Source organism: Leptosomus discolor, chromosome 5, assembly GCF_034619465.1.
Source record: "Leptosomus discolor isolate bLepDis1 chromosome 5, bLepDis1.hap2, whole genome shotgun sequence".
NCBI lineage: Eukaryota > Metazoa > Chordata > Aves > Leptosomiformes > Leptosomidae > Leptosomus > Leptosomus discolor.
In genome coordinates this window covers 4,780,001-4,792,121 of record NC_141395.1, presented here as the reverse complement: position 1 = coordinate 4,792,121, position 12,121 = coordinate 4,780,001, and the positions used below count along the sequence as shown (strand labels likewise).

The following is a 12,121-nucleotide window of genomic DNA, read 5'->3' as shown; positions in this document are numbered from 1 at the left end:
ATTGCAGTGGGCACTTTATTAAAAATTTATTGTACAATCTACATCTTCAAAACATTTTACATCAACAAATATAGCAGCTTGACTGCTGGAATCATAAGTGATTTATCTTTAAAAGACTGTATTTGTAACTGGATGCGAAGATTCTTGATGAACTGCCGTTACATTCAAACTACTGGTTTTTATTGGAAGTATTTTGACTGTTATCTGTTTGTTCTCCATCCTTGAGAGAAATAAAACAAGTGTCTCGGCTTTCATTTTATCGGATAGATGGCACCATGTAGCATATTTCCCATGCTAGTTTGAATTACAGCTGTTTATCTTTCAGCTTTCTTTAAGATTAATTAAATGCAAATGTAACTCCACGAATCATGGGATTACCTGCCAGACCCCTTATTAATACCTTCACTTAAAAACCCCCGTGCCAGAGAGTCATTAATTTGCAAAAAAAAAATAAAAAAAAATAAAATAAATAAAAAAAGTGCTAAAGCAGCCCTTTGCCTCCAAACAACCCGGAGATGGCTGCCCAATTAGTCCGGCAGCGTTCGGATCCTCCTTTCAGGCCCTGTGGCCCTTTGAGGACACAATAAGGCTCCAATGATAACCTGGCAACCTAGGTAGAAACTCAGCCAAGTGTGAGCGTTTGAAGCTGCAGCTTGGCTGCCATCGTGTCGGCGAAAAGAAAGAATTCAGGCACCATGTCATCCAGTACAAAGGATAAAAACAGATTCAACCGGAAATTCAATGTGGCACCACATATGGGATACATGAGTGCGGTTACACAACAGGCCACATATTTTTTTTGAACAGTCTCCTGCATGTGATGCCGAGGACATGTGTAACCATCATAACGTCTCTAAGAATCTGTATTTAATTTGAGCTGGGGTGGTGGCAGGGATTGGAGATCTGAAGCCGCCACAGGTTTGTGGCAGATGGCTCTGTGTCAGCTATGACAAGCAGCCAGGCTCGGCTTCCTCTGCAGATTTTCTTTTCTCTCTGATCAGGTAAATATGGGCACACTCTGGAAACTTCCACAATTCTGCCTGAGGCTGCAAGTTTGTGACTTAGCCCCATCTGTCACAAATCTTCCCTCGGTTCTGCTGCGAGCAGAGACCTGAATTTACCGCCGAGCGCTGCCCAAGAAAACCCAGCCGTCTCGCCCTACGAGGAAGCAGAAGAGAAAAGCGCACGAAGCCGCGTTAGATGCTGGGACACAAAAGGGGTGTCTCTCGGGCGGGAAGGAGCGCGGCTCTGTGCCGAAACACCCGGGATTTCGGCGGGGGTGGAAGCGATTCGGTCAGGGAACGCTTCCGCGGCGTTATTTGGAAATGGGGTGAATTCCGCGGGGTTTTTTTTAAAGACAGGTAAGCCGGTCGGCAGCCCCAGGTTATTTGCTCCTGGATGAGCACCATCAAACGTCCACCTGCTTTGCTGGTGGTCTCGGTGGACACGCCAAGGACCGGACACCCGCGGGGACCCACCTGCTCCTCTCACCCTCAGACGTGGCAGAACAACGAACCAGCAGGAGCGAGGGCTTCATTCTCCTGCTCGACCATCACCTGGCTTCTGGGCTTTATTTTAGAGTAACTTTGGAAAGAATAAATCTAACTCCTCCTTTTGGGAGTGACAACTCTGCAAAGGCCTGGGCATTTCAAGGAATAGCTATTCAGTCAAGAATTCCTAAATATGCAGAGATCAAGAGAAGCAAAGTTTCCACATAAAGCAAGATCTCCCCATGAAGAACCAGGCAGCATAATAAGACGTCAGTAGAAGTACAATATCGACTTATTTGTTCCTTGTTTCCTAAGAGGAGAACTGAAGTGATTAATATCTACTCTGCCATCATTAGACTTCAGAGTTAACCTTTAGAATTTATTAAGGACTGTTCATCCATTCACATCTGCTGTTTCAGGACAGTTGGAGTTCAAGCAGACAGCACTGACTTGGCGTACGTTTTATGCACTTTTAAAAAAGAATTGCCTTAAGAAAATGAAGAATTCGAGACTATTATTCAGCACAAAACCTGAGATTTGGCAGGCAAGACAGCAGAGTGATTTACAGAGCCAATTTGTATCGGGTCAGCTTTATGCTGTGACCCAGCTCCTTCCCTCTGTAAGTGAGTGTTGGGGAAGAACCAAGGTGGAAAGCAGCTTGCGGTAATTACTTCTGGAGCTCAACTTTCCAACTCCAAGCACCTTTGGAAACCACCGAACGACAGCATTGGTTTACATGAGTTGGGTGTGCTGTGAGGCCCGAGTCAGAGCTATATAATACTCCTTAGAAGAGTAACAGTATTTCCCCGAACACACTGGTCTGTTCTGCAGTTTCTTATATTGGCCTTTTAAAACTAATTTCATTCTTTCTGTCTTTAAACAAAACCCATCCAATGTTGGCTGTGAGTCTACGCACGGTATCGCTGGTGGGTACCTTGCATAGGATGGTTCAGAACACACTGTCCAACCACAACAGTAGGAAACAGTTTCAGGCTTTCTTTCCCCCCGTAATCTGAACAAACCTTCCTGAAAAAAAAAAGTTTTCATGCGTTTTGCAAAACTTTTCTTTCAAAGTCAATCTTATTTCCTTTGATCCATTCCTCCACCTACCGTTTCGCAGCGGCTGTGGTTCACCTGCCAGTGTTCATTTACTTTCTAAACCGAAATCGAAAGCTATCTAATATTGTCATAATGAAAAGTTCAAAGTCCTGGTGTTTATGCTGAAAGACACACACAAACCTGCCTTCTTAATGAACGCTTTCTTCCTGCTCTACCAGTGCAGTCTACTGCTACGAGCTATAGACCAATGCTTTCAGAGAGCTGACATCTCCTAGATACATACCTCGGAGAGCCAAGAGCAAGGCAAGCCTGGGAGAAGTTCAGGTGCAGGCCACATACATACATATATATATATATATTTTTTATGTCTATGTATGTATGGCTGGATCCAGAATGACCTAGCAGGCAACTTCAACAGCCTACCTGCTAGCCCATTTCTTCCACAGTGAGGAATCCACATTAGCTAGCAGACCTCACTCTACCACAGCTGCTTCCAGACCCGCATGCTGCTTGAAGACCTACGGCTGACCCAAAACACTTAAATCGTGCCCCAAAGTCCAGCAGAACCTCCTACTTGTGCAAAACCTCCTAAGCCAGCTGGATTTCACCTGCACCAGCCATACAGGTGGGAATGAATAACGGCAAGACTTCAGTCTAACCTTGACGCGACCCTGAGCAACTTAATCCAACTTTGAAGTTAGATCCTACCTGGAAGCTGGCCCTGCTTTGAGCAGAGGCTGACCAGGTGACCTCCAGAGGTACCTTCCTTAATTGCTCTATGATTCTCTGTTCTAAACAAGTAACCCAAGTTTTCTTTCACATAAGAAATCCTTAGGCTACATACTTTTTACTTAGGATCCCATGCCAAAGCACTGACACAGAGATGGGAGAGCATGGACACAGCATGCTGCACTCCAGAGCTCCCAGGCTGCTATAACCTTCCCATACAGGCTCTGAGAAGCAGCTCTAGACCACCTCTGAAATCATTTTACGTTACGCTCACTGCAAACCGAGCATCTCAAGAGGCAAATACAAGTTTCCCACTTGTGCTTCCAACCTCCTTCTGCCAGACAAAAGCACAAATTCCATACAATGCCTTCTCTTTTTCTCTGCAAACATGCTCTGCCGACGAACAGAAAGCCAGCAGGATGGATGGAAAAATTTGTACTATTTGCATAGCCTATAAAGCTCTAAATTAACTTTATCAGCTCAGGACAAAAGATCTGGAGAACACTGTAAGCAAACATCTGCTCACTATACATTCACCATTAAAAAGTAAACAGTAGGTTTGGCTCCATAAGGAACAGGCTGAAAATTATCAGAGTACAACACATCACACAAACTGACGGCATGGCCTAGAATACTCTGTAAAGCAACAATCACACCAGCACAAAACCAGCTCTCAGGCACCCAAAGGGCTTGAGCGATGAGAGGTTAGAACATAAACATGGAATACCATTCACAAGGAGAGACTGAGAAGACAGGGATATCCCAAGTGTTTGACAAATGTTTACAAAATAATCAATGGTATAAAAAAGATGGATGGGGAGCTTCTGCCTCTAGGCGACCAACTCCAGAACAAGACGACATTCAACGCAACTGAAGGCGGGGAAACCCTGAGCCAACTGAAGGAAACGCTTTTAACACCGTCTGTAAGCACATGATGAACCGCTCTGCTATGGGAAGACGTGAAATACAAGAACAGGAGCTTCCAAGGGCCTGAACATCAAATGGAAACCTAGCATGGACAGCCTGGCGATACTAACAGGTTATGAAAGATGATGAAATCTCCAAGTCCAGGGTTAGGACCAACTTCTAAGTCTAAAAGACAAAGTGAAGACCTTTACTACCCTGCTTCTACTTTTGTCAGCCTTCTCCCAAACTTCTGATGCTCACCACTATCAAGACCATGGAATTAAAGGCACGGCGTGCTGATCCAGAGCGGCAGTTAGCACCCTTACGGAAAAATGGATTTCTCATGGAGTTTTGCTGGGGAGAGGGTGAGGATAAGGGCAGAGTTTGCTGGGGAGGGTGAGGATAAGGGCAGAGGCATCGTCCCTGGCTCTTACTTGGCCTGTACAAGAACTATGAAGGACTACTGCTCCGTGCAACAGGGCTGAGTGCCTGACGGGACATCTGGCATGAGGCTCCCCAGCATCCCCACCTGTCCAGTGCCCTGTATCCCTAGGCTGAGAATGCCTCCTGCTGCTCTCCTAGCTACGCCTAAATATTAAAGCTGGACCAGGAGCAGTTTTCCCTTCTACATTGTTTCCTGAAATACCAAAGATACTGCTTTATCTCAAATCAGAGCAAAAAGAGAAGGAAAAAAAAAAAAAAAAAGAAAAGAAAAAAAAAAAAGAAAGTTTTGTTAGAACTGCCCTACACAGCCAAATCCTGAGACTGGAAACAATTCAGATGTCTACGGTCTAACCGGGGATCTTAATTTGATTTTACAGCAGTTTAATCCCTTTGAATTCAGCAGACTTCCTTCTGCAGTGGTGTAAGAAAGAAAAAAAATCACGCCATGTGTCTTTTCATAGGCAGGTGAGCTTCTGTAGTGTGATGGAAATGAGAAGATGAATGTCAGAAAGTGGGCCAAATTCTTTTCTCCGTTAAACAAGCATGAGCGAGAGTAGGATTTTTCTGTAGGAACTGAAGCTGACAGCATGTCAACCAGCACTCATTCAGCTGGGAGGGCTGGGAGAGATTATTTAAAGTTGTCAGCTCCTTCCATGCCTGGCTTTTGGCAACTCTTCTTGTCCCTTTCCACTGTATACTCTTTATACATGCTGTTTTAAATTAAGAAACTGAAGTGAGGGAACTGAAAGGTAAACTTAAAGAAAATAATGCAGAAACAAATGCTTTGCCCTATTTTATTATTTTTTTTTTTAATTTTGAATCTACTAGATATGGAGCTTGCAAACACTGACAGGTCTTACGGTGTACTTCAACGGAAACCGATGCCCTGTTGTTGTTTTTTTGCTTCGTTCTGGCGCTTACATCGGCCACAAATACTCAGAACTAAAAAGCAACGTTTGACTCCGTAAAACTGGAACAGAACAAATAATTGATAACAAACGAGGGTTGCTTTCCACTCATCTCAATCTTCTGCTAACAACTGGTAGAAATGCAAATGAGCCAGCCCTGGGTGCTGTGAGAATACACCGGGTAGGTAATACATCATTTGGTTTTCATAGGTGCTTACGTGATGGACGCTTTAAAACGAATCTGCTCCGTCGAGCTGAGCTACTGCAGTTCGACGTCTTGGTCTGTGGATTTTCACAGGGAGATTCCCTGTGTCCGGCTCCCTAACCTGACTGCCCCGCTGCTGTTTCTCTCCCTTTTGCCCCTAGCTTTGTCAGCACAAGCACTGAGGACAACTGAAGCAACAAAGTGCCCGTTTAATTAGACTGCTGTCTAATTATTATGGATATCCTCAGTAATAAAACCCCAACAATACGCAAAAGCATAAGCGAAGGTACTTCTGACGATGATTACTTCCCGATCTATGAGGCAGAAGGCCCAACCAGTAGAGAAAAGCTCTATTTGCCTTTAAAGCCTTTTCACTTTCAAGACTTCACAGCTACTTTATGAACTTCAGGCAGGGAGCGTGTCAGGGAGGTTTCTGCAAGGGAAGCAGCTCGTTAGCACGCACTGCTGTGCTGGGGTCCCTCGTCTATTCCACTATAGTACATACAACATTATACTGATCTGAAAACAGTGAGAATACGGTGGAAGCGATATGTACCTTTCATGATTTCACTCTTTTCAGCTTCCTAAAAAGCAGCGTCGTTCCAACGATACCGACACGAACAGCACGTACCCAAGTTGGAGTTTTTCTAGGAGGTTTTGCCGATAGTTTCATGGCGAAAGGAAGACTTGGCATACGTGGGCGTGGGTACAAAAAGACAACTCTAACAGTATTCTCTGAGCTGATCCAAAGCCTATTAAAGACAACTGGGATCTTTCCTCTGGTGCTCGCAGGTTCTGGATTAGGCTCTGCTTCGCTCATTTTAAAACGATCCCCCGTTCAGCTCAACTGCTATACCTGTTGCAGACATTCGACTCAAACACTCGGAAGATGGGAACAGGGCTGCACTGTTAATCATGCACACGTATGAGGGGCAGGATAAACACCTTCAGCTTCTGCCTGCAAATCATCCCAAGGGATTTTTGGGATCCTTCCTTCAAGCAAAAAATCCTTCAAACAAAGTAGCATATGGCTTATGGGGCTCGTGCACGCATTTGAAACCCATCCTACTTCCTATCCGTACTTGCTCTCCCGTTATTTCCCTCTCTTCAGGAGCTGGGGATGCACACGCGGAGAGAAGAGCCACGTGAACACAACTATTAGCGGAGCTTGAAGCACTGGGAAATGTCAAGGTAGACGTTTAAGGACTGTTTTCCCTTTGAAGCCACCACGTACAACAAGACGATACTATTGACTCAAGAAGTAATGCCGAACACTGGAAGTGTTCAGTCAGCATTTTAAACTATTATGAGCTACCTTCTGAACCATTGCCAAGTTAATAGACAATGAAAGATAATGAGCTTGAAATTGGGTGTTAAATTGCATTTTTGGTTCTCTCCTTTTTTTCTTGAAGTTTAACTGTTTCCTGCAGAAACAACATCATCTTTGATGTATCATTATGTAAACGGCTATTTTTAGGTCACCAAAAAAAAGTCAGGCGTGGGCTAAACCCTCGCTCCTCCCGCTGCACGTGTGCGGGAAGGGGGAGAGAGGCAGCCGACACACAGCAAGACCCAACGTTTTCTGCTCCCCAGAGGGAGGAAGGTGGAGAGATGAGGTTAGGTCTGCTGGCAGCATGAGCCTCCAAATGAAGGAGGAGACTACTCGACTTGCTCATTAACAGTGTGCCTGGACGCTAAAAAGACCACATTTGTATTGCACGGGTAACACGAGGAGTATTTCACTGCCCTCTCAAGCCTTTAACGACTTTGGGCTGAATTCAGGTTTTTTTACAAAGTGAAACACCTTTGTCGTGCAGGGGTAATGTGGATCCAACCTGCCCACGGCATAGCCAGGGCTGTGAAAGGCAGAAAACGCTGTAAATTTACATATCAGCATGCAGAAAACAGCAGTTATTTTTTTTTTTCTAAAGGCAGCATTGTGTAATAATAGCTCTTCACTGGAATAATATAAAATTTAGTGCTTCATCTGCAATTGCGTAATTAAAAAGAAAAAAAAAACACCAAAAAGTGTGACTCCTAGCAGTATAAATGCACCTCTTAAAAATGTGAAAGTCGGTCTAGCATTGAACACTCGAGCAAAACTTGAATGGAAGGTCTGCCACTGAAACTGGACTTTCTCTACAGAAATAACTGCAAAGAACAGGACATGATAAATACCAGTCAATTATGCTTCTGATGAACTGCTTTTATGCTCGACATACCTTAAAAAGCAAAGAGCTAAAATAATGGTAATTATGAAAAGAATTCAAATCATTCCAAAAGGCAGAGAAATCTTACCTGATACCAGTCACCTGCATTTTTGGAGGACTGAAGATTAAATTAGGATAGGAAGGTAGGCTTATCCTCATTAGTATAATTGTAGGATCTTTCTTTTATTTTCCTTTTAAACTAATGAGTTGCATTAATCCAGGTTCATTTTTATAAGCCTCTTGGGTCCACACGTAAAGGACAGTCATTTTAGAAAACAATAAATTAAAAAAAAAGCATGTAGCATGCATTAAGTGCACGTATTTCATAAGACCTAGGTTAATACAACTGGCATCTAGTTTAATTAATCCTTGTTAGTGTAACGACTAATATCCCTCCCTAGCATGTTTCCTTTAAACATTAGTATGTTAATTAAATGTTGTTTTTTTAAGGCTTTTTTTTTCCTTTGTACTTCAATATGGCACTATATCATGCAAAACTATTCTGAACAACTACCTTATAGAGATGTTTCCTTACAATATCTGGTCTCTTGCAGAAATTCTGAAGCCTTTTAAAAAGCTGTTCAGGTGTAGAATACAGATATTCAGCTGCAGGAAAAACAGATACATTTTTAATGAAACAAAAACCTCAAAGCACACACTCGATATTAGTCACTTTACTAATTAAAAATGCATATTGCTCTGTGCCGCCTCGTGTTTTACATTATTTAAGCATGATTTTATAAGGTTACCTCAGCTCACAAGGATGTTTAATGCTAAATAAGACTGTGTAGTTGTGCTGTTTAGACATCTCCTTTGGGTGATTAAAATACATTATTCTAATGTAACACAATGCATATGTGATACATTTAGTGATGAGATTTTTCAAAGAACTGGTACTACATTAGTGTGGATCCTGTACTGCAGTTGCATACTATTAAGTATTAAATTGTTTATATAATTTGGTGTGATTTTCAGGCCTTGGTTTTTTTGGTTGGTGGGGTTTTTTCCTTTTTTTTTTTTTCTTTTTTTTTTTTCCTGTGTATCAAAAAAAATCTGCAAACCATTGCAGCATCACTGACCTTTTAACAAAAATCTATCATTGCGGGTTGTGTATGCTAACAATGAAGAATGCTATTTCAAAACTTGCTTTTGTGTTATCTTAAAAGAACAGATGGCAAATATAAACTTCGTCTAATGTATTAAAACACATAAAATTTTCCTTAACACTAACATGTTGGCTTGCCAAATAAACAATTGCTTTTGCTCAAGTTTATTCTCAAACTTTCTATTTTAGCACGAATCACGTTTCAGCAAAAAGAATACGCAACAAAGCAGCTACCTGGAAATATCTCTGGGTACACCAAGGCTTTGGGACACAGCGGGTAACAGCCGCAATATACAGCTTCGACCCTGAAGATGAGAAATAATAAATAGACAAAAATAGAGGTTAGTGAGCCAAAAACTTCATTTGGTGCAAGAACATGGAGGTTGACTACGTACAGCAAGAGTGAAACATTTTTTTCTTCAGCAGCATAATCCTTCTAAATGCCAAAGTTGCTCTTTTTAAAGAAAATTTTATTGATCATATGAATTACATAGAACAGAACAGCGAGCATATGTTTTGTTCGCTGAATAAATCAAAGCGCAGCTCTGCATTTTTTTGTTTTTTAAATACTGTTTAACACATTTTATAATCAGCAGACAGACACATGTAACAACATGCTGAAGTATGGACGGCTTTTCTTAATAATGCTGCAGAAAAACGAGGGCATCCGCGCGCACGTTTGGCTGGAGGCGCCCGTCCACGCAGCCCCGTTACCTGGCAGAGCAGATATTCTCCTCAAAAACCCCAAAGGTTACAGTGCAATAGAGCCCAGGAACGACTCGCAGCACGCTTTGGGCTGGGATATTTTAGCTTACACACACGCTCCAGGTAATTTCCTTTAGTTTTCGGGACATAAACTGTTGTACTTTTTAACAACCACTGAGGCGATTCCTTTGCCAAAGTGCGTGACGCTTTGTACTCGTGTTTTATTCGAGGAACAATTTCCGTATCTCCTGTAACATCAAACCCGAATATTTCATAGTTACAACGCGGTGGCGCAAAGTCGTCTAGTAGCAAACCTAAAGACAAGCTATCCTCTTCGTGTTTGCGTTTTCATAGCTGAACGGGGTAAGGGATCAAGTTTTTCCGTTTATTTTTTTTCGCATAATGACCACTGATCTGACAAAATGTCCCTCCAAAGATACAACTGTAATTTCTGCTGGCCAGAAATTGCACAGCGAAATTCCAAACACTTCTGAAAATATGTTTATTTTATGAGAGTCTTTGAATTTCCTCCAACATGTTGACCATACGAGGACTTTATTTATAACTTCAGTTTCCCTCAGTCCTCAAGAAAAAAAAAAGTCTGAAATCTTGTCGGCGTTCACCTTTTCTATTTTCAGTGACAACCCAAAAGGCTTTCGCTCCCTTCACGTGTGCTATCAGGTTTGGTGCTTTATTACTGGCACCCAGAAGGAACTCTGTGTCCTTCAGATCGACTCAGTTTTAAACAGGAAAAAAATAAAATCAAGAATAAGGTACACAGCTTTCAGGCTAGAAAACTGTGCGTATCCACAAAGCCCAAAGACACACATTCCTCTGCGAATGCTTTTGCTCAGCAGTGATTGCTAGTTTTTTTCCATAAACTTTTAAAATTTGTAATTTATGGTTTTTTTTTTAAATAACATATGCACTTCAGATTGCATTTTAAACATTAACAACAATTTCAAAGTGTACATCGTCTAGCACTATATTTTTTACCAAAGGGAAATGTTTCTGATGTGTGATTTAATTGATGATTTCAGTTCTTAAATATTGTGTCATATGTCAAAGCAAATAGATTTTTAAAGTTTTCTTTAATCTAGGAGGAAAAAAAAAAAAAGAGTGAAACTGTGGACATTTCAGTAATAGCTCAGATCACTAAGTTATGTTAAAATATTTGCTTTTTAATCATATCGTCTGCATGGGAAAAAAAAAAAAAAAAAAAAAAAAAAAGAACAGCTCCCTAAAACAAAACTGCAGGCCAAGATGCAATCTGAGTCATCATCTGAGCACGCAGTCTCCCCTTACGAAAAACCTCTATCGGGACCATGAATTAGTAAATTCGGGATTTAATGCCTCTGTAGTTTGCTGGATAAAAGTTAAAATTCGGAATTCTCTCCTTTGCCAATCATCCGATTTGCACACCGCTTCGCTCCCTTCCCGCTCTCCGACGGGTCCCGAGGACGGCGCGGCCCCGTCCCGCTGCCAACCCCGCGCCTCTCCGGCGCCCAGACCCAGCGATCACAGCAGGGCACCCACAGACACAGGCTTCGGTTCCCAAGGCGGCCCGGGAAGCTCTGCCACTGTCCTTTTCCTACCATAACAATACTACAATTATTCTTCATTTCAATCCTTAAGCACTACTAGTTAAATAATAAATAGAGTTCCGATTGATCTATTGTTAAAATGGCTAGTAAATGGCCTTTTTATTCCAATTAACAAATCATCTGCTAAATCTATGAATCTTAATATTCAGATCTATTCACTTCAATTCATACAATTTATCTGCAAATAGTTGTTGGGCTTTTGATTCTAAATATAATTAGCTGATAATTTTGCTTGGCTGAATTACTTTTCTGGAGGGCCTGCTAAGGCTCTCAGTCGCATTATCTAGCAATAATGAATCTGATAGGTGAAATTTTTTACTGTAATGAGGATGAGACACAGTTGTGACACCTGAGTCTAGTAATAACAGAAGACTGCTAATTATCGACAGCACTTTTTTGTGTGATGCACGGCGAAAAAAAAATCCCTCATTATTAAAAAATAAAAAGTTACAATTATAAGTGACACCGGAGGAGAGTAAATAAAATGGAGTGATTAAAACATTGCTGCTTTAAGGGTGTTTTTAATTAAGTGGAAATGCTAATGTTGTCATACTTAGCAGATGGGATTAAAATTAGTTATTGTAAGTAACTCATATTTTATGTTATGGTTTCCACAGCATGTCTACAAGATCTAAGAAAGTGATACATTCCATAAGACATTTAAAAAATGAAATTCTCATCGTCTTTACAGCTCATAATAATGAACATCATGAATAAACTATTGAAAAAAAATCCTGCCAAGGCTTTTACCATAGT

At 41.6% G+C, this 12,121-nt stretch overlaps 1 protein-coding gene across 7 annotated transcripts in view; it reads right to left on the bottom strand.

The window, feature by feature from the left end:
• Positions 1-1,074: 1,074 nt before the first annotated feature.
• QTMAN (queuosine-tRNA mannosyltransferase) overlaps positions 1,075-12,121 on the bottom strand; it is a 124,108-nt gene continuing 113,061 nt past the window's right edge. For 5 of the 7 annotated variants that reach the window (XM_009947568.2, XM_009947569.2, XM_086465390.1 and 2 more), the window contains 3 exons: positions 9,291-9,361; positions 8,466-8,557; positions 1,075-1,158 (listed from right to left, as the gene is read on the bottom strand). In XM_009947568.2, coding sequence (XP_009945870.2) covers positions 1,075-1,158; positions 8,466-8,557; positions 9,291-9,361 — 247 coding nt within the window. Of the gene's footprint in view, positions 1,159-8,465; positions 8,558-9,290; positions 9,362-12,121 lie in introns of those variants that run through there. The other 2 variants (XM_086465394.1, XM_086465391.1) reach the window with 2 other exon arrangements.